This window comes from Glandiceps talaboti, chromosome 10 (assembly GCF_964340395.1).
Source record: "Glandiceps talaboti chromosome 10, keGlaTala1.1, whole genome shotgun sequence".
NCBI lineage: Eukaryota > Metazoa > Hemichordata > Enteropneusta > Spengelidae > Glandiceps > Glandiceps talaboti.
The window spans coordinates 5450188-5474572 of record NC_135558.1 but is presented as its reverse complement, the minus strand read 5'-3'; the positions used below and the strand labels follow the sequence as shown (position 1 = coordinate 5474572).

The 24385-nt window shown below is 35.9% G+C and overlaps 1 protein-coding gene across 1 annotated transcript in view; it reads left to right on the top strand.

Annotated features, from left to right (window-relative positions):
• Positions 1 to 619: 619 nt before the first annotated feature.
• LOC144441299 (short transient receptor potential channel 5-like) overlaps positions 620 to 24385 on the top strand; it is a 58047-nt gene continuing 34281 nt past the window's right edge. Inside the window, exon 1 of the mRNA XM_078130856.1 lies at positions 620 to 851. Within this exon, the coding sequence (XP_077986982.1) occupies positions 680 to 851 (172 nt within the window). The 5' untranslated portion in view covers positions 620 to 679. The remainder of the gene's footprint in view (positions 852 to 24385) is intronic.

Here is a 24385-nt window from a genome sequence, read left to right as displayed (position 1 = left end):
AGAGAACTGGAAAAAGTATGGGGAGAAGTGCACGCTACGCTGCGCCACCAACGGCCGATTATTATCATCAACGATATTGCACATTCTGGGCTTTAAGTGCTCTTCTGGGCCCTAAACATGTTTCTAGCTTGGTCTGAAAATCCCCAAATGAGGGGTCTTTGGCAAATTAATCCTAAAAGAATTCAGTTTTTATCCTACATTGAACTATTGATCTCGCCCCTTATTTGGAGATTCTCTCAAACTGTAATAGCTTATAAGAAACGGTGGTGGCGCTCTAGCTTTATGGCTGTACATTGTATGTATATAATTTATTAAACAGGAACACGGGTTGTCTGAGGTGGAGCTGCTAATGAAGAATACACCAATAATATTACCAGCCACAGGTCGACTTGATCCAGTTGACTGTTTGCACTCGTATGTACCTACCGTTACTTGTTCCCATCACTGGGGCTTTGTATCGTTGAGGACGTCGGCAGGGACAATTCAAATTCAAATTAGTCGATCGTTTACCACCATCATACAATCTGTCAGTCTTTCTAGGAAAAGTCCCGCCCACAACGTCCACACATCGTAAAGTTAATACCAAAACAGCCGCGTTTGACAAAACGCCTTCGGCTTCTATACCGGGCACACATCCAATGATAACGAATCCACGCGGTGTACAAAGTAAAAGTTAAATATGGCGGAAGAAGCAAGAATCATGCTGGAGGAGATGTACCTTTCAGCCGCTGAAAAGGGAGAAAAGAAAGCAATTTTAATCATTCTTGAGCATGCAGATCTATTTGATGTAAACTGCACCGATTCTGAAGGAAGAACCGCACTGCTTGTAGCTCTAGAAAACCGACATCTCGGTAAGTTAGTAATAACATAACTCTTTGAATTTGAAGAATTTATAAGCTTACAAATTCACAAAAAATGTTTCAAATTCACTAAATGCGCCGGGTATCAATTTCTTCTTCTTCTTCTTCTTCTTCTTCTTCTCCTTTTTTTTTTCAAATATGAAATGTTTTAATATATTAATGGCATTAACTTTTACTTTAGTGTTTACGTAAAACATCAGGCAGAACGTTACCGTAACGACCTGAGAATTAACTTGATCTTTCCAGCACTGTGAATTGAAAATTAACGTTACTACATGTTTCGTTATTTTATTTGGACACCCTTAATGACTCACAGTCAGGTTGGAGGATGAATTCTAAGTACTTGTGTAAATGGAATTGGGTTAGAATTTTGAGTTCATCACATTTAATAACAATCACCATTCTATATGTTTTGTTGTACATTCATATCAATTCCTAAATATTAAATTGACACTGCAATAAGTTGGCATCTCTCAGCTGACCATTACATACGAGCGATTGAGTTTATATAAAATAATAGTACCGCAGTGTTAAGACGAGTCTAGATGGTAATTGTAGGGGTGTATTGACACTACGATGTGTCTATGTATGTATGTATGTATGTATGTATGTATGTATGTATGTATGTATGTATTTATGTATGTATGTATGTATGTATGTATGTATGTATGTATGTATGTATGTATGTATGTATGTATGTATGTATGTATGTATGTATGTATGTATGTATCGAATCATTACAAAACATTGTTTCTATTGCCTTTCGTTTAGTGAAAACATATAACCTGCAGGTTCACTCTTGAAATGATATCATTGGCCATCAGAATAAATCTATGGTTTCGAGTGGAAATTGAGTTATGTCAATTGGTATTCCTTTGCACATGCTTGGATAAATTAGATGACATGGATGCTTCAAAAGATTTATCGTGGATAAACAACGTATTTCAGTATTTGTTCTGATACTGACCCTTTTTTTACAGTACAACACACTGCAACAAGGCATGGATGATCTATGCCAACCTTATTGCACATCACTACTATTTTTAGATCTTTACTGCACTGTTATGATATGGCATTAATAATCGGTGACCGGTATAATAATACCAACAACTAAATATATATTTTTTGTCCTTACATGTCCTACATATCATATTTTCAATTAGTTTTCCTCTGGCTAGAAACCATATACCTTTACACGAATTTGTTAGACTGTCAATTTATATACCATTTCTTCTACAAATACATTTGTGTCTCGCACTCCAAATCCATGTAGATTTTGAGCATTTTAATTTTGTATTCCCAATGGTGTATTTCATCGACATTCATTTCAGAATATTAAAAAAAAAAATGCTGCTAGTTATTTTAACTATACAGGAAAGTGGGGAGCTAAGAAATATTGGAATATCCAAATAAAAAAGACGTTGTGAATTTAATTAACTGTACCTGTGTACAAGTCTGTGTGTGTGTGTGTGTGTGTGTGTGTGTGTGTGTGTGTCTGTTTGTTTGTTTGTTTGTTTGTTTGTGTATTTGTATATATATATGTGTGTTTGTGTCACTGTTGTGTTAAATTTTGTGGAATTTGTCAGACCACATGCTTATCATCAATATTGTAACTCATCTTCTGATGTTGAGAATTTGCGCCAATGGCGTTGTAGCACAACTGTATTAGCTGTTGCTATGGGCGTGGTCTTGTTGATAGGCATATTTGCATACATTTGTGGAATCTTTAGTAACTTGCCTGACCTTCACACTTTTCATCTTTTGCAATATAAACCATCAATAAGCTGTTGCATCCCTGTTGTTAACTTTGTAATATGCATCATCATTTCACTGTTGCTAAGGCCAATTGAAGTGTTTTCAATAATTACTGCAGAATAATACCTCCAGAAACATCCTCACCACATTTCAACCCCATTCATCATGCAGTTTCAAGACAAGTTTTAACCAACATTGCCATTTTTAGACGTAATTTGCATATCGCTGATGATATCATCACGTGTTGAATAGAGCTTCAACTCCACATGCCCAGATACATCCTAATTAAATTTGCTTGTTAGTTTTTTTAAATAAAAAGACACATTTTCTACCTAATTTGCATATTACTGATGAGTCATCATATTATGAACAATTCTAATCTACACAGCACTAAGAACGTGCCCATCAAATTTCAATCTGCTCAGTTATTTTGGAATTATAGATTTTTGACCAAAAAGATCCATTTCTAGCCCTAATTTGCATATTACTGATGGATCATCATGTTATGAACAGTTCTTAATATAAACACCCTGAAGAAAGTTCCAACCAAATTTCAGCCCAATCTGCTAAGCAGTTTTGGAATTAAAGATTTTTGACCAAAACGATACATTTTTGGTCCTAATTTGCACATCACTGATGGGATTATCATGCTATGAACAGTACTTAATATAAACACCCTGAAGAATGTTCCAACTAAATTTCAGCTCAATTTGACAGGTAGTTTTGGAATTACAGATTTTTGACCAAGATACACATTTTAGACCAAATTTGCATATCACTGATGGGATCATCATGTCACGAACAATTCTTAATCTAAACACCCTAAGAACGTTGTATTCAATTTGAATTTTTGTTCCAAACACAACTAGAAAATTTACCTGAAATTTTCGACTGTACACTTCAGTCTTTGTCAACAGATTGACCCACTATTCAGCTAAGAACGTTCCCAATAAATTTCAGACTGATCTGCTAAGTAGTTATGTAAGTTTAAGTTTTTTGACCAAAAATCATATTTTTTCTTACTGAAATCACACATTGGTTGTAAGATCATTTGATTTGAACAATTTTCCAACTAGTCACCCAAAGGTAATATACCCATCAAATATCATGACAAGTGCTCGCACATAACTGTCGTATTGAAAACTAACACCCTTTTATTAATTATACACCATGTAAAACCCCCTCTTACTTTATCCAATGAAAACGTAGCAGAACATGTCCCATATAACGACACTGCTTGATGAGATAACCAGTTAAGTGGATTATCCCGTGTCTGTCGCTTAACAACAACAACAACAACAACAACAACAACAACAACAACAACAACAACACACACATATATAATAAACAGTACAGTGTTTCTGGCAGTTAGATAGAAAGATAGATAGATAGAAAGAAAGATAGATAGATAGATAGATAGATAGATAGATAGATAGATAGATATATAGATACATGTAGATAGATAGATAGATAGATAGATAGATAGATAGATAGATAGATAGATAGATAGATAGATAGATAGACAGATAGATATAGATAGATAGATAGATAGATAGATAGATAGATAGATAGATAGATAGATAGATAGATAGATAGATAGATAGATAGATAGATAGATAGATATAGATAGATAGATATATATATATAGATAGATAGATAGACAGGCAAACACAGGCAGACACACAGACAGAGACAGACAGACAGACAGACAGACATACAGACAGACAGATAGATAGATAGACACACGTCATCGCCGATACTTCATCATAAAATCATTTGACCTCAAGTATCCACTACATTTGCATATTTGCATGATGCGGAGTTAGCTAGTGTGTATCTTATTTAATTTTAGTGTTCAAAGGGACCATAGCATGCGGGTATCAAAAAGTATCTTAATAATGTCAAACATGTTCAAAAATAGAATAAACAATGACATGCTGTACAGTGTCGGGTACCGGGTGTAATGACAAGCAGCCTCGCCTCTTTCATTGTTTCTTTCGAACAATAATGAGGATGTTTGAAATAACGACAGGTTACAGTTTTAGTGCCTCGTTGGAATTCTCAACAAACGACCAAGCTTCTATAAGGTTTTCGTTGCTATTGAAGTCAGATGACACAATGTACTATGTGTTCAACCGTTCGATATATACACGCAGAGACGGAAAACCCGAACACTAGCGGAAATGACCGATGTACAGTCATAATAATATTGCTCTGTTTCAAGATTACGTCAACCACTAACTTACTATTTGGGAAATGAATGTCCTAGTGCAAACGCAGCGCATACCAGGGGCCAGTGAATATTGCAAGAAACTAATAAATCTTACTACAGCAGCAGATGACACCACAATACAGTAAAAACAAAGTTGTCACAGGTGGGATTTATGCAATCCACGCACTATATCATGACATTGCATATATAGAACGCCAATCGTGTCAATATTTCAAAACGAGTGTTGCATGATTTTGGCAAAACTTTTTTAAAGTAAAAATAAATATCTTTTAAAAATCTTAAATGCCACATTCACTTAAAGTATCCATACTTTATTTGCTGTACACAGTTTAGTGTTCACTGGATTGCCACCCTCAAGAGCGTCGTTCAGTTTGACTCTACCAAGCAACACATCTTCTCCCCGGCTACTCCTGCACTAACACCGAACCCTCCTCCTGTTATATTGTTGTGGGCAATACCTGGATGGCAAATATTAATACAACATGTATATACTTGCAGTCCATCATGCAAAATGCATGGGCGTATTATTATGGGTGACACACATATTCTACCCTTGTTCGACGATGGGGTTCCATCTTTCATAAATTTATCGTTTCGTGACAATACCTAAAATTGCCACCCATCGAGCTCCACCGCGACCACCCCAGGGTAGCACTATATGTACTCATGAATACTTCTAAAGCATTATGACAAGGTCATTGAATTCATTGCTCGAAATACTCAGATGGTAGACCTACATTTATCGATATATGCTGAATACATTAATCTCACTTTCCTGCCGAGTTGTAAATTAACTGTCACTGAGTATTGCTTTATTGTACTTGCTCAATATACGAATGATTGAATTATCGGCGGGTATTCAACCTCTGTGAAGAGAAACGCGGGTTTTAGACTTACGGTTCAACAAATATGTGGTCTTACTAAATGCTTCATTCGACTAATGATAACATATTACAGAGTTTAGACATTGGTAATATGTTTGCAATAAAACCGTCACAATCGTGTACGACAAGTTTGTGTTGATAGTCAGCGTGTCAACGTCATAGTATGCGTTGCTCGCCCCAGCCGTAAAGTGAATCTAACACCTCAAACTCGTGTTCGTAGTCCGTGACGACGCCATGCCTCTTGTAGTTGTGATCATGTCATCTATTATTGTACAGGTATTGGGACGTTCGGATGAAGTCATCCGTATTGTACACATTTAGGACACTCGATGTAGAGACTAAGTGACAATGATGGAATACACTTAGTGAACAGTATACAAGCTTGGTGAAAGGTAGCTTAATGAAAAACTAAAAACCTCCAAAGCTCAGGTAACCCTCGATGCACCTCCGAGTCGGTGAATTAATCATCAGTTTTCTCTACGATTACTACTGAAGACATAACCTGAGGCTAAATGTTAGGGGCAATGTATTGAACCTTCCTAGTGGTGGACAACATATCCCGTGCATTATATTGTAGCAAAATACAACTTAATACACCTCGTGTGATTCAATAGCCATCACTTCCACCAAACTCATACTACCAAATAAAGGTAGTGGTCTCAGTTTCTACATAAAGAATATCAACCCTACACTAATATTGACGGCAATAAAGAAAGTAAGGGAACCTTCAGTAATTAAAGGGGGGGGGGCGAGTGAAATCAACCCCAGTCTGTAGCATAAAATGTGACCCTCACCCAGTCCGTTATGCTAAAAAGTGACCCTCCCTCAATTTTCTTTCTCTAAAATATGACCCTCCCCCGTTCAAATATTTCGATGAAAAACATTTTTAAAATTATACCGCCTCCCACTATTTACAACCACAGTAGGTTGTGCTTGTATTAAATCAATGCCTGTGTGCTTGGATCTAATTGGCTGAGCTGAAGGCCAGAACTCCCAAAGACTATGAGCGCACAACTGACAACCTCATCAGCAACGATGTCAACATTTTCACTCCACCGTAACACCACATTAATTTTATCCTTAATAAATCTTGCGGCGCTGTCCCCCTTTTACTACTGTGATACCGCCCCTCTCCTTACACAACAACTAACAGTTAATTCAGTGCATTTCAATGATATGGTATGATGGTACTTTACAATTGTGGCTGTGTTAGCAGTAACTGTAGGATTTGGAAATGATGGCAGCGAGTGGGATCATGCAAAAGTCACGAAATATTAAAAGTTAGCTAAACAAATTAGTCAAAGTAAAATGTGGCCCTGCCCCGGTGGCCGATTGTTAAAAAGTACCCCCCCCCCATTCCCCAAGCCCCCTACCTTGTAATTACTGAAGGCGCCGTAATATAATTTCAAACATATTATTTAGTGAATTTAGCATTCTTCTTCTTTATCCCTTAATTTGTGAGACCTGTTTAGGTTTACGCTATTCAAGGTTATAAAATTCTATGTTTTGTATGAGAAGTATGGTTCACACCATCCAAAGTGTTATTCTATCTTTCCCAAACCATTGCACGGTGACCCTTGACATTTTTTTCTTGAATTTAACTCGGAATGGATTGGAGTTTTCTTGAGCAAAGTAACTGCCAACCGGTTTTGGTATATTTTGATATTTTTTATCGCTATCTCAGACCACTTTATGAAAACACGTATCTAATTGAAATTGAAATTTATTTCCCACAGAATAACGTACAAATAAGAAATAAACATAAACATCAAAAAAAGAAAATGATTTATGGTTGTGAGCGACAGACTAGAAAACAGTTTTTGAGAAAAGAAAATGAGCCTAGCCACTCGGATTTCAAAAGTGTCAATTACATATCATACAGTGGTGACTGTAGTTATTCAAAATAAATAACATTACTTACAAATTTTTAACGAAAACCAACAACAACAACAACAACAACAACAACAACAACAACAACAACAGATATATACAATGATATTATTAATAACACTAATAAACACACTACGGTGATAGGATCGTACTACGACAAGTGAAAATAAATAAAATAACTGAGACGGTAAAATGCCCCCCAAAAATGGTTATCAAATAACCAATTACCTTAATATTGACTTAGAATTCAGAGCAGCTTATATTCTGTTTGAAACCTAGCCCTGTCAGGGATACTTCTGCTATCATTTGGTATTTTGTTCCATAGCGTAGGACCGGCAAACTGAATTGAAGATTGGCCCAGTCAGCTATCATATTTTGGGACATAGAGATCTCCTCTCAATTTACAGCGAGTATTACGATCATGTGCAATAAAAGAAACGAAGTTATTGAAATTAGGTGGGAGCTTATTGTTTAGAGCATCATGAACAAAAACACCTACTTGAAATTCATATTGTTTGAATGCCAAGTATATGAAATTTTTTGAAAAGGGAATTTGTGTGCGCATTGTATATTTACTACCATTGATGACCCAAACAATCTTTCTTTTGTACAAGTAAAATGTCCTTAAAGTGCGTTTTATACGCACTTCCCCAAACTTCTAGCCCATAGCTAATATGTGGCATTACGAAAGTGTTATAGCGCATGACAAGAGTACTAGTAAAATGTGGAACCATATACCTTACTTATAGAAAATAACCACTTAATTGACATATACTTTTCCCTTTGTCTGTAAAATATGTTGACTCTAAGACAAATTATTGTCAAGGAGAATTAGAATGAAAGATGTACTATTAACCTCTTTTAAAATGTTATCACCAAGAATGATTGAATCAGTGACTGAAAGTCTACTTTAAATTGTTCACTCTTAATCACTACTCATGGTCAGTCTGTTAGCATTACATCATTTATTCACTTTCTCAAATTTGAGTTCAGCTTGGCTAAGTGATACGTAATTGTTTGGGTTCGAAAGAGTGAAATGAATTTGAGTCGTCCGCGTAAAGCCTGCAAGTAAAGACAGACGGGGACGATGAGATGTCGTTTATATACAGTAAAAATAAAACGAGCCTAGAATTGATTCTTTAGGTACATCACATGTAATATTTATTAATAGGAATCTGTGTTGTTAATGCTAACATACTGGCTTCTACACTGCAAGTAACCTTTAAACCACTGTAAAGGTAAACCACGTATTTCGTAGTGCTCAAGTTTTGAAATTAATATTGTATGATTAACTGTGTCGAAACTGCGGCTTTGGAAAAATCAACAAAGATACCAATTGTTAAATGCCCCTTATCAATTTCATCTAACAGGTTGTGAATCAAATTTACAAGTGAAACTTTACAGCTATGGTTATGTCTGAAACCGTACTGATGGTCATACAATATGATTGTCATATTTATCTAGGTTATTCATTAATTATCTATTAACACCCTTTTTCAAAGATTTTGCTAAGAACTGGAAGAATTGAGATCTGTCTATAATTACCAAAATCTTCTTTGTTACCCTATTTGAAGAGAGGCAAGACTCGGACGACTTTGAGATAATTGGGAATTGTCCCAAACAAAATGATAGACTAATGATGTGAGCAAGGGAAATGGATGTGTCATATTTGGCCACTCGAATCGGTTTAAAAGAGATACTGTCATGTCCCGTGGCTTTACGGATATCGATATTTCCAATTATTTTTTCGACATCTTATTGTGTGACTGGCTTGGTCATTATGGGGTATATTGTTAGCCGGATGCCTACCCGAACAAAGAAGGTATTAAAATCTTGGTCAATGACCTTTAAGGCTCGCGTGTGAATTTCCTCAGTTCCATTACAGGTGTTAATTATTTGCTTTGGGATGATAAATTGTATGTGTTTTGATGACACTCTTAAAGACAGATCTAGACGTGTTGAGTAGTATTCCTGTTTAGCCTTCCTAAGAATAATTGTGATGATGTTCCTGTGCACTTTGTAATGATATGCAATTTTTCATTAACATTACACTTGATCAGTTTTTTGTAAAGTTTGTGTTTAGTCTAGTCCTGATCGACTTTTTAATTCCGATAGTCATCCATTCCTTGTCCTTCTGTCTTTTTTGTCTTTATTTTCTAAAATTTTGTTGCGCTATTTGGACACCGTCACAACTCAACACCCAGGCCCATGTTTCAGCTTCCAAATCAAGTTTGAATACCTCTGCACGGAAAGTAGCAAAGTCCCTAAAATATTCACGGCCTGAAGTTGCAGCCGGGTGTGTTTGCAAATATTGGAAAATGGTCTGAGATATTAGTTATAATTGTATCGGTTACAAATGGTCCATTTGACATGTTTGTATATTGATAATCAGTGGTGGAATGGGAAGTTCTTGTTATTCTTGTTTGTGTATTAATTATTTCTCAAAATGGTAGGTAACATGCCAGAGTGTCTAATAAATTCCACACACATCCGGGGAGTCTATTGATATCTACATTAAGTCCCCTACAATAACACAGTCATTATATTTCCTTTTGTAATTGTCTACACAAAGGACCTGTTGATAAAATCAACCACATTACTATCAGGTGGTCTGTAGATGTTGCCTAATAACATACTTTATTACCCACTTCTACTTCTGGCCATATTGATTCTGCACTTGCGACCACAATATTATCGAGAATGTTACAAGAGAGGGACTAATGAATACAAATACCAACTCCATCATCTCTGGTTTCTACATTTTACTTCAAATGAATAATGGTTTGTGTGTGTGTGTGTGTGTGTGCGTGCGTGTGTGTGGTGGGGGTATGTGGTGGGGGTGTTGTGTGTGCGCGCTCGCGCGTGTGTGTGTGTGTGTGTGTGTCTGTGTGTGTGCGCGCGTGTGCGTGTGTGTGCGTGCGTGCGTGCGTGTGTGTGTGTGTGTGTGTGTGTGTGTGTGCATCATATAAGACCATATAACCTTACAACATATGCTGTGCACTGGTTTGTTGTTAATATATTTATACCCATATCTACAATTAGAAAGCATAAATACACATGGTACTTTAGTACCAACGAATACTAGGACTGAAATCTTGCCATTACTCATCTGTCGCCATCAGGTCTTAAAACAAGTTAAAAGGTCAGTCTTGGAGATTTGAATTTTTGTCCGACTTTGGGAAATATTATTCCGAAATTAAACTCTAGACAGATAGTTTTGCAAGCAATGAGGTTTGGAAAGCTACACATACAAAGATAGACAGCTTGATGGATAGTTCCATGGTTTAGTGGCATGCAAGTTCACTCTAAGGTTAATTCCCTCATCACTGACTGCAATATATAGCATATTTACCAGCCTGGGTCACTAAGTTTTTTAATCATCGAATCTACTGTAATTTTTATGCCACTACATTTCTAGTCGCTCTTCCCTGAATTCATCATATATATGAATTGTTTGTTTGATTTATGATAACATATTGAAAAAGAAGTGACGTAGGCATACATGTAGTCGAAGGAATGAATTCAATTCAAGATGAATGGTTTTCGTACATGATGCATGTGTCGTCGATATTATCAAAACCACAATGTTGCAGATTATATTGGTAGTCGTTGATTTAAAAAACAACAACTTATCGCTGAATTTCCTGTTCTGCCACGAATATCTCACCAGCTGTTGACATTGTCAAACCACAACGGACAGACATAGACCGATCACAGTAGCAAGGTGTCTATTAAACTAACCTCTGACAACAGATGTCCGATTCTGTTCTTGATAATGAAGTTCTTGACCAAAAGAAATATCATTTGAATTCGTACATGTTGTTTGGTTTAATTTGATGATATAAGCATTGCTCCCGCTAATATAACAGACTATTTATATTTACATTATTATATAATTAACGTAACGAAATCAATGTTAGCTTTGCGTCGAAATGTTCCGAATGAGTAAGCGGATTAATACAAATTGAACTGTAGATGAGAATTGCAGTCCGCGGATTCATACAATCAGGCAGTGAACCTACTACTCCACTGGGAAATTAAAGTTTTCCTTGAAGTACACTTTACTTAAAATATACAAGAAGTTCTACCAGATTTAATTTGTAATTTATTTATTCATTCTTTATTAACTTAATTGTTGGGTATGTTTTTTTTAAATTTAAAGCGAACACTCATAATTATATAATAAGTTATCTTTCAGCTTATTTGCGAAATGTATTTGTACGAGAGCCATAATTATTTATGGCTGGGGGATCGGAGGAATAGACGAAGAACCGTCAAAATTTTACCCCCCTGCCTCGCTCACAAAATTTGTGTACCCCTCTCCCGTTCAGCACAATTTTTTTTAGTGTCCCCCTCTCACATTTGCCAATATACTAGCGACCAGCCTTGACATTTATGATCATACAGTTATCAACATCCCTTCGTCAATCCTTTCTACTGTGTGTATGCATATCACATAGCAATAGGTCATGGTTTCGGTAACCTATCAGATGCTATTATATAAAACCAGTATATTGACGGTGCAAATCGAGAGATCTGGTTGGTCAAGACATCTAAAATAGCGAAATGAACTGTTGGCACCCGTCCAAATTCTGATGTTTTGTCGTCTGCTCCGGTACGTCCAAACGCTGTAGTCCACAAGGCTCAGTGAGTGAACTCTGCAAAATGTCAGAGGAAAATTTTCTCAATGGGACAGAGTAGTTCATAAGGACATTTGGAAAGCAGCTGAGTAATCGCGTATTTTTAAATTGTACAAATCATCACTTACTAAAGGTCAAGGCATGCATGGTTATCGACTCAGCTGGAGTGGAAACAGGTACGTGTCCTGTCATAAAAATAATGTAAATGTAAGAGCTCACATTGACAGACTTACCACTAATCAAAATAGAAACTTGTCGGGGATCCTGTTCTAGAGTATGCAGTCATCAATCGAGTGGGAAATCCATAAACCCGAACTGCTGACGTATTAAACTCCCATAAATACACATTGTAATCAACATGTCACCATGTCTCAGCTTCTCACTCCACCGAGTGGCGAAGCCAAGCATTTGAAGCAATACTAGAGTCAAACAGGCGGTTTGTTCATTTTACTTTTATTGGGCCGATCAAGTGGGGGGGGGGGGAGCAAATGAACCCATAAAACGTTAGTTCTTTAATATCTGGTTTCCGATTTTCCAAATGTGCTAGTATAATATAATAGCGATAAATCACCTCCCTGGGGATGGTATACCACTCGGTTTTGACCAGTGAACTCAATATATACACGAGCGATATTAACTGGTCAAAATATCATGGTATACCATCCCTAAGGGGTGGTTTATTGCTAATATTCCATTACTCCGATCGTGTTACATGGATGTGAGTTACATGGAGAAACAATAACATCATTAGTTTACTCCTCAGTACCAATCTGATTTAAATTGTGCTAATAGCACAATATTTGGTATTAATTTCGAATTCAGGGTGTTCACTAGATTTTTCCAGGTGGAGAGGACAGTGGGGATTGGCCCTGCATGAGGTATCTAGCCCAACACATAAGTTCATGGATGATACCACTTGTCCGAAACTTTATCAACTGGGAGTAATATGCAACAGTCAATAAACTACACAACTGACTGGTCTAAGGCAAACAATATGAAATTAAATTCAGACAAAACAAAAGACATGATAATCTCATTTAAGAAAGACCAACGAGAAATTCCCCTCACCAAAATAAATGACACAGTCGTCGAAAGAATCACTGTTCAGAAACTTCTCGGGGTAATGATAAATAATACTCTTTCATGGTCAGATCATATTGATTATATATACAGTAAAGCATCTAAACGGTTGTATTTTCTTACTCTTCTCAAGAGATCAGGATTGAGTACTAAGCACTTATTGCTGTACTATACCTCAATTATACGACCAGTGGTAGGATACGCTTGTCCACTGTGGCATAATGCACTTACAAGTGATCAAGCACAACAAATTGAGATGGTACAAAAAAGAGCATTCCGGATCATTTTTCAGACATATCCGGAATGTGTCCCTACCAATATCAAAACTCTAACGCAGAGGAGAGATACAATATGCCAATCATTTTTTGGGAAAATATGCATTAGTAATGACAAATTAAATTACTTGATCAATCCAACCTCAACAAGGAAGACCCGTCACTTAAAAAAATATAGTATTCCCAGATGTAGAACCGAACGATTCAAAAACAGTTTCATACCATACGCTTTGTATAATTACCAATGATGGCTTGACAGAATGTTTTCGAGCTTGTATAGACCTTTTTAACAATAATCAGTATATTTTTATGTCTTACCTTTCTTTAGCTTTGTAACCTTTCATTAGGAATCATTCTTAAACGTTTTAGCCTTGATGTCTGTACTCTTTTAGTCAGTGTTTTCTTGTGTATTTGCGATTTTAAATTGTATGATTTCAACCACCTCTTTGTGTTTGGTTGCAAAATAAAGATAATAATAATAATAACAGGGGAGAGTATGAGATCTCGAAAAGGGGGGGGGTCTCGTCAGCTGGTTTGAACATTTTCTAAACAATGTTGATGCCATTTGGTGAAATCTTAGAAAAGAAATGTACCAAGATATGTTTTCAAAACTTAACCAATTTAACCACTATATTTGCATCAAACATCGAAGCAGTTCCATTTCTAAAATACTTCTCTTCATATCATTGAGAAAACGTCGAAGTTTCCACCAAGATTACATCTTAGCTCAACAAAGTCACGTACAGTTATTCACTATCATGTATATGCTGTACCATCTGAAAGAAGAGATTAACGTACGTGAGAAAATTCATCTGAATACACTGAATACAGAGTCAGTGTACATAGTCATACATACATACATACATACATACACACATACACACATACACACATACACACATACATACATACATACATACATACGTACATACGTACATACGTACATACATACATACATACATACATACATACATACATACATACATACATACATACATACATAGAAATGCATATGGAACTATAAATCAGTCTGTATAAATAGTTGTAAAATCCGACGTTTCGAATAAATATTCTTTTTCAAAGGAAATATTGGCGAGATACAGAAATGTTAGGTTAACACCTGAACATATCTGAATACATACATACATACATACATACATACATACATACATACATACATACATACATACATACATACGTACGTACGTACGTACGTACGTACGTACGTACATACATACGTACGTACGTACGTACGTACATACATACATACATACATACATACATACATACATACATACACACACTCACACACACGTGCGTGCGTGTATGAATCATTACGTGTGTATATACATATCCAGAGTATATTACTAAATGTATCGTGTATACGATAAACATGAATTTATCTTTTTGTTATACTGATATCTCTGGTTGGATCTCACGTAGCTGTTCTTAGCAATACATTCATTACAGTGTGTACATATTCACATTTGTTTGCCAGAGTGCTGCTTAACTTACAATGATTAATTTGATTGCATACATCTAATATTTAGCTTGATCTGTATGCATAATATAGATAACGAATGGCTTATTTTACTTGGTGTACAACCAAACGTTTCATGTGCTATGCTTTTATCTACTTTTACCAGGATCAGTTGACTTTCTCAATGAACTGTGTACACCAGGTAAAGGATTTGCATGGCAAAGTGAAAATGTCAATTGCAAGTTCTATTCTTTGAAGAAATTCATTCATTCATTCATTCATTCATTCATTCATTCATTCATTCATGCATCCATCCCATTCATTCATTCATTCATTCATTCATTCATTCATTCATTCATTCAGCTCTCTTCAAAGAGTTTAGCCCAAGTCAATCTTCTAGGGAAACAACAGAGACAGGACATATGAAATACAACGGGAGGACATACAGTAAACAGCAAAAGTAACTACATTTGGCATAAAATGTTGGTGACAGCCACATCAGAAAGATAACAGCGAAATATTTGCTCCAGAAAACGTAAGACCTTGCTCAAAAATCCAATGCTCAGTGTGGGAATTAACATTGTTTTTGATCGACCTAATTTTCTGAATTTATTATGGCTGTGAGCGTACTTAAAAGGTACTTAAAGGTAACAGCACATACAGGTTACAACAGACGGCCTTTTAAAAGATAAGCTTTGAGTGATTTTGTATGGTATTCATAGTTTTACATTTATGCATCGCTGTCAGTGTCAAAGATGTATCCTACTGCTCTTTTTTGTAGTCTGTGCATTTTTTTCTCGACTTTTACTACATACGCCCCAAAATGTTACGGAAGTCTAGATGAGGGATTATAACTTTTGTAGACAAGAACTCTCAGATCATAGACACCGGAAGATACTTCTTGATGCAGTTTAAGAGGTGAATAATAAGTTAATTTCTGAGCGTAGTTTAAAAAAAAATTTCATTCCGTGAAAAATTTTCGTCGATGTAAACACCAAGTAACTTGTCACATTTTGTAGGTTCAATAGTTGGGTTTTCTAGCTTCAAATCAAATTTTTGGTCTATGAAATGGCGGTATTTTTTGTATTGATTTGGTATTTCTAATATTGAGATACATTCGACTGTCCAACGCCACTTCCACACGTACATTAATAACATTGTGTTCAAGAAGTTCCACTAGAAAACATATTGGAGTAATCTGCACATATTTCTAACTCACATTATTCAAGGTAGAGAGGAATATCATTTACGAACGCAATAATAATTTAAGTCTTTGTAAACTTAGGCACATAAAGGGTTTTAAATCCATCAAGCTAGCTAAACGTTTCATATATGAATACAATATGCAAACAATGTTTCTGTCAACATGTACAGAAATATATAACATATTAATTGAAAGATTGGCAGTGACACTTCGTTTTGTCAGACTATAATACCAGTTTATTACAATGTCTAGCTCTGAACTCAAAACCTGCATGCATGTGATAGATCGAGTAAACATCGGAAGCTAAATGAAGCTATTAAGTGGCCTGTCAAAATAGGGGAGAGTTACCGAGGCTTCAGGTGAATAAGAACAGAAATAGAATTTAAGGCTACAAGATGTGTGTTTGCAGCAAAAATAGAGAATGTTAACCGTTTGTTTTGTTAAAGGTCTTTTTGTTTACAGATAATTAATTGACATTTTATGAGCTGCTCCCACTCGTTTTAGTTGTCTTTTCGTCTATCAAATTTCAGCATGAATAGGTTTATACACAATGCGGCATTCGTGTTTATAAGGTACTATACAATAGTATACTAGTAAATTTATTAATGTTCGTGTTAGTACATGCATCGTGTTAGATTTTCACACGCACATACACCAACTATTGTCTTATTTGACAAGCACACTGCATGTCAATGATGTAGCTATGAGTAACACTAATATTGCCTGGTTATGAGGAACTAGTCGACGTATATTACCACGAGGGCCTTTAGGTTGCAACTATAGTTCCGGAGACTGAGAGCCAAGGGAAAGAACTGCTTCTTAAGACCTATAACATGTATAACAGAACACGATATTCCGTCGAGCTACAACCATGACAACGTAGAATTTTTTGACGGCGACCGAACATAGCTCTACTGTGTCCTCTTAACACTTGCAAGCATTGTTTCATTTTGATTCCTCACAAAAATTTGGAACTCTTCTTTCCCCAGCATGAACACAAAATCTTACCAGTTTATGAGGCAACGCTGAGCCCCTTCCGACAGTCTGCAAATGACGATAGCACATAGCACAGCATGGTATAGTGTAGGGCTCCTGTGCTAGTTCTAGTGCTATTGCCCTAGGGCATATAGAAAACTAGTACCCGATGTATGCAAATTTAGGTCAATATGGGAAACTAGCCCATACCATGTGGCATGATCTAAGCCAATCACTGAAGGCTGTAAAAACGGTAACAGGGCGTTCATTCAGAATGAACAGAGGGCACTCCGTATAGTGCACACATCCACAAACGCTGAACATTCAAAACTAGTGATACTATTCAAATATCAAAGAAAGGCACCCTAATGGGTTATAGCTAGATAGTTCATGCTAATAATAAGTATTTAGGTGTAGCTTTGTAGTAGTAAGTCAATGAGGGAAGAGGCGTTAATAAGTTAATAATGCAAATCACCGCAGTTATTTTCAGAGTGCAATCTGATTAAAATCCGATGTAGATGTCGGCTAATCGTGCATTGCTATCTTACCATCGTTATTTAGCTTGAATTGACCTTCGTAGTACATGTTTACGTTTTTAGCCTGATCGCCTCCTCTACGCTAAAAACGTAAACATGTAGTACGAAGGTCAATTCAAGCTAAATAACGATGGTAAGATAGCAATGCACGATTAGCCGACATCTACATCGGATTTTAATCAGGCGATCAGGCTAAAAACGTAAACATGTACTACGAAGGTCAATTCAAGCTAAATAACGATGGTAAGATAGCAATGCACGATTAGCCGACATCTACATCGGGTTTTAATCAGATTGTCTCAGAGTGCTACCAGAATAACTGTAATGATAGTAATGCCACAGTTTTATCAAATCTGATATCCACTGGAGTTAAATAATTGGACCTTGTCTCATAGGCAATTTGTCACAAAGTTTAAACATAATCTAGCCATGGAGTTTGAGATACACGGCATACTGATAGACGGACGGACGGACAGACAGACAGGCAGGCCGGTGGACAGACAGACAGACTGACAGACAGACAGACAGGGGTGAAAACATAACCCCAGTCCAAGTCATGTTGGCGAATGTACAAATTGCTATACAAAAATGTTTCTTAATCTAGCCATGGATTTTGCACTGAAGGACAAGTGATTTGTTTGAAACATGTCTGTTTCTCAAACAAAAATACCAGAGAACTTGTATGAAAAATTTTCTGTGGAATAGATAACTTTAGTGTTTCTGGACGTAAGCTAGTTATTTTTTTCATGTAAGCGCCTGGCACCTGATTTATGCTGTGTTATAGACGCTGCCTCATTTTGGGGTAACATAGATTAATCGGCCTTTTCTCTCCTGATCATCTGCCCTATGATGTAGTGCAAACCTTCTACATCATTAACCTAGTTCAAGATCACTGCAATGACAACGAAACCTGATGAATCGTACCAGCGGTGTAGTTTCTGTCAATGAACACTCATTTTAATCTACTTACAGATTATTGATGTGATGTAATTACACAATGTTGAGGTCACAGTAAGATTACAAGCTATTTTTGTATTTGAAAACATGATTACACGAAACTAAGTCCTTGTCAACCCTTGTCCTTTCCAGTGTTGTTTTTGCAAGAGTCAATGTCAAGATTAGATATAGTGTTTTCTACGACGTGTGATATGTAATATATGTAGCTTTGTAGTCTTTATTACAATATATGACATGTGATATTGTCGCAAAAATAGTATTCAAAACATATGAAAATAACATATGAAATAGCAAGACAAGTATAATACATTCTATGCCAGAAGGGCATCCATGACAGTTACCTTGACTACTTTGTTGCGACTTTAAAAACATTGACAAACGATTATGTGAGAATGGCGAATTAAAATTCATACGCTTGAATGTCTGGAAAACAATTAATATGAATATAATGCTAAGAATGAACCAACTTAGGCTTGGGTGCCAAATTTACTTCTTAAGTCTTCAACAGGATGTCAAATATTAAAACGTGTTAAAAGAGATTTTGCACGATTACATATGAACCGACACCTGTCCATTCCTCTTAACGATGAACAGATCGAAGTCATAACTGAAACGTGTTTTGTCATAAATTTAGTGATCTATTATAAACACAAACCCTATTTGATATATCTAGTTTTAAAAGTGACTGATGGACACTTTGTCATATTCTCCTCTTTCCTGTCAAGCACGTGTCTGGGCTGGTACAATCCACATCTGTTACAAAGCTAGAAATAGCTAAAACGCTTTAGATTGTCAGTTTGCAGGTTTGTTATAGGTTGGACAATTTCGTATTTATTAAAAAGGTAATTTGTGAGTACAGTAAAGGTTAGCCACGAAAATATGTTGGACGCTTGCGTAAATGATTTATTTTGATTTTAACACGTCCGTAGTATGGTTTCATCAGCCACCAAACCAGCTATCGATGTTGAAATCAAATTTGCTGATACTGCTCGTGGGCGTAGCTAGCAATACTTATACTTTCTGCCTTCATGTCGTATCGTATCACCAGACATGAATTGTTGAAATAGCTAGAACCAGTCTTATCTCTTCTCTTCTAAAGGATATCGGTATAGAGTTTACAATCTTTAGACGACTCCTTAACAGACATTACACAGTGATTTCAAGAAGCTTCATCCTGATAAAAAAATTGACGATTCACCGTCTCGTTTTCTTGTATTTTCACATATGGTTTTACACAGTATTCGGTGGCCATATTGGATTCTACAGCCATATTGCATGGCGGCCATAATGGATTCCAGAATGACTCAATTTTGATATCAATTTGACCTCTATTTCAAAAATTGGTTCAGTAATCCCAGAGTTCTTTTCTTTCCTGCTTTCACCTAGATATGGGTTTGAGTCTTCCTGACTTTCAAAAAAGTCTCATTTTGTAGTACATCTCCTTAATGGATTTTTCATTAAACTTGTCAACGTACGCAACAGTAGCTTATGGTAAAATTATTGTAATCTTTATGGCAATTGGCAACGCTTTCAAAATTATCCTTAAAAATAGGATATGCAGCTACTGTACCATTTTAAAGTCAAAATATGAACACGTGATTATCGGTTTGAGTGTTCTGTCAATCATGTCTACTCTATCGATCTGTCCAGGCTGTTGCGTGTACAACAAGTACTAGGTACTATGGTGAACTATTCTTACAATTAATTGATTTATAAACAATTCCTCGACTAATGAACCGGTAAAAATGTTGCTTCAATGACAGAATAGCTACTAGCAGAAAAGAGATAGATATAGTGAAATTCTATAGGACAGATTGCAGTATAGTTCAGGAGTGGAGTAGAGTGGAGTGGAGTGGAGTGGAGTGGAGTGGAGTGGAGTGGAGTAATAAGAGTACAGTAGATTAGCGTAGAATATGGTAGAACCGTATCTATTAGACAAAGGTAGGATAGGATAAAGGTACAAAGGTAGGATAGGATAGAGAGGAGTAGAGTAGCATAGAGTATCGTAGGGTAGAACAGTTTAGACAAGGTAAAGTACGGTAGAGTATGGTAGAAAGGTATAGAGTAGAGTAGAGTAGAGTAGCACAGAGTAGAGTAGCACAGAGTAGAGTAGCACAGAGTAGGGTAGAACAGTATAGAAAAAGGTATAGTAGAGTAGAGTAGAGTAGAGTAGCACAGAGTAGAGTAGCACAGAGTAGAGTAGCACAGAGTAGGCTGAAGAGTATAGTATATTCTTATTTATAAGTTGACATCGCATAACGTTAATGCAAGCTGTAGCTATATGATGTACGTTATTAATGAAGCTCATATCTAAATATTACTTTATTGCAATTGGTGATTAAATGGTTTTAGTTATATATATCATAACCTTCCTTAGTGTATCAATTGTATGTGGATTATTGGAAACAGATTGGTGTCCAATGTGACAGCTAAGTGTGAAACGACTAGCCGATTGACGTTGTATGGTAGAAGAAATTGGCAACGAAAACAGGTGGCGTTGGTAGTATGTCAAAGTTCAACCATTTATCAACTCATGAGATACAGGCTAGTAGTGCGCATGTTTTTTTCTCCAAAAACAGATGCTTGGGTAATTTACTACAAAACCAGAGTGACTTTAGAGTTTTTATTAGGGTGCACGAGGCTTTTATCACCTCAACAATTTTTGTAGAATTACATGAAAAAACAAAAGTACAGACACTGATCGCGCGCATATACAGGTTCACATTTTATCTCACTGTGAACACAACATTTTGTGTTTGAATCTCACCAGACAGTGATGTTGATTTATGTTTAAAGTGATATAAATATATCATTTTAGATGCATGCCTGCTATCTGTGTCTCTATATTTGTTTGCGTAATTCTTAACAAAAAACGTTGTGTGAGACGTTAAAAATATCATACCACCTAATTGAAACTGTATAGTCACTCTGGTTTTGTAGTACTTAGTGCCTGTTGAACAAACAAGGTTCTACAGTAAGTAATTACGAGTACGCTTCGCCTGTTCAGGTCGACAGGCTTTTGTCAAACTGTTGGTTTGCTAGTTGTACAGCCTGGCGGAAGCGTAATTGGAATCCTTTGTCGTGTAAGGTCCGTGACTAACGACGGCCAAGTGAAATCCTAATCTATCTAGAGATGAAATGATTCGTTTTTTGACGTAATTTCAAACTATGAATCCGTATTAAGCGAGCAACATTTAGAATGGCAATTGAATGCAATATATTTAAGATGTATGGAAAGTAAGAAATGAAGATTTTGCCTAATATTGATATTCTATTCGACATCTAAAATAGGTACACGTATATCACTTGGCAAGGTTTGAACTTGGATGTGACAGGTTTAAGATTTTGAAGCCCTTTTATTTTAACATGAATATGTCTTTACAGACGACGTCACGTCAAATCATTATCTGGCTTTCAAGGTTTTAAACTAAATGGTTATTTCTAGCATCTCTCGAATATGTATTCATTCGCCTTTAACCTTTGTGTGATTGATTAGAATTATGCACAGATGTGACATAAACATTCTTGCATAATCCATAGGATACATAATAATAATCTACTAGTATATAAAGCTGTTGATTTGGATGTAACAGGTTTACGATTTTAAAACCAAAGTTCTTTTATTCTAACACGAACATGTCTTTAAATACGACGTCAAACATTGTCTAGCCATCAAGGTATGGTTATTTCTAGTTCTCTCGAATATTTATTCATTCGCCTCTAACCTTTGTGTGATTCATTAGAATTATACACATGTGACATTCTTGTATATTCCATAGGTTACATAATGAATCTTTAAAAAGCTGTCTGTTGATTTTAAGACTGAAGTCAAAAGATACCTATCATCAATATGTGTATTAGGTTATAGGACAAAGTTGTATATTTTAATCACAAACGTACGCAGATGCTAAAATGATATTTCTATTTTCCACTTAACAAATTTGGTATGTGTAACAATCTGCTCAATGTGTTCGGTTCACTGAATAACGTGTACTTCACAAAGATGTATTGCTTATCTTTAAACCTTGCTGGAAAGACATTAAAAAAATATTTTGTTTGCTATGTAGTTTAATCAATGCTATTACACATCACTGACGCTACGGATGCTGCCATTGGCTATTACAAGGCCACGTGACATTTCCTTCTAAAAACATCTAGCTACGAGCGTCCATTTTTCCTCAATAACAGGAAAATATCGTCCCCCCAACAAGATATTGAATGACATTAGTACACATTGTTTCTGTTAAGTTATATGATATTTTGTCTGGTCTACTGAAATAAGCAATTCATGATAGCAAAGGGCAATATCATGATTAACTGCAAACCCTTGGGTTTATATTTACGACAGTACTATATTATAGATATAGTACTGTCGTAAATATAAGCCCGAGGGTTGGCAGTTAATCATAAAAGACAGATATATAGATAATATATATAAATATGTATAAGTTAGCCTTGGTTTCAAGCATCATCAATATCATGGGCACCATCCGCTGGAGGCAGGCAATGAATTATCAAACAGAATTAGGTCAATTGTGCATTTGGACAAATATGACCCATACTCTGAGGAAGTGTCTTTCAAAATAAAAACTATGTTCAGAAAGATGTATTTAGTAGTAAAACCACAGGCCTCGTTGCTACAATCATGCGGACCTATTTGCGACAGTCATGCGGACTTATTTGCGACAATCGTGCGGACCTATTTGCGAAATAATGCGGGCACGAGCTGAACATAATGGTCTGACTAGCGAGATTTCTTTGAAGGGCAACTTATAATTATCTGAATATGTCTTCCTTGTAATGAATGTAAATAAATAAGTAAACAAATACTCATATGTCAAAAGTCTTTCAAACAGTGATATTTATGATACTTAATTAGAATCATTTAATCTCATTTCTCATAAACTGACTCAGCTACAAGGTGTAAAAAAAACTAATACCTTCTAGCAACCGCCTGAAATTCATTTGAACACAGTATGAATTAGATTTACACAAGTAGCGTATACACTCAATGACATTCATACACACTCCATAAATAACGTTTTACATTATATCAGACAACCTCTCCACGAGTATTATGCGAATAACTCAACTTAATTAGATTCACCCAGTACGTGCTAGCTCTTTTTCAGAGTGCCTTTGCTCAATGTAGTACATGTGATAAGTAATCTTCTGATAATGTCTCAGGGTTCGTTCCAACTCAGATCCCAGTGTGTATTGCAAATGAATATGTAATGGTTATTGATCATTATGCTAATGTTAAGGGTGATATCCATGCATCATTTAAGAACGACCGAAAACAAAAATTATTCAAATAGCAATACTTTATCATTAAATCCACGCCTCTACGGGTTTTTGTAGCTACACATGCTCAGATATACTTGTAACCATGTACAGTTGACTTATAGGATGAAATTTATTTAAATTAAATCAAATATAGTGCTTAATTCAATTTCTGCAAACTTTTAAGATTTGTTAACTTCTTCATATATAGTTAGTAAACCTAAAATACTATGTTGTTAACTACTGATTAAGATATACAGTAATGTCTCATTTAATATTATAATCTTACTTTTCGTGTCACATTTGCACATTGAGAATACTTGTTTTCATTTA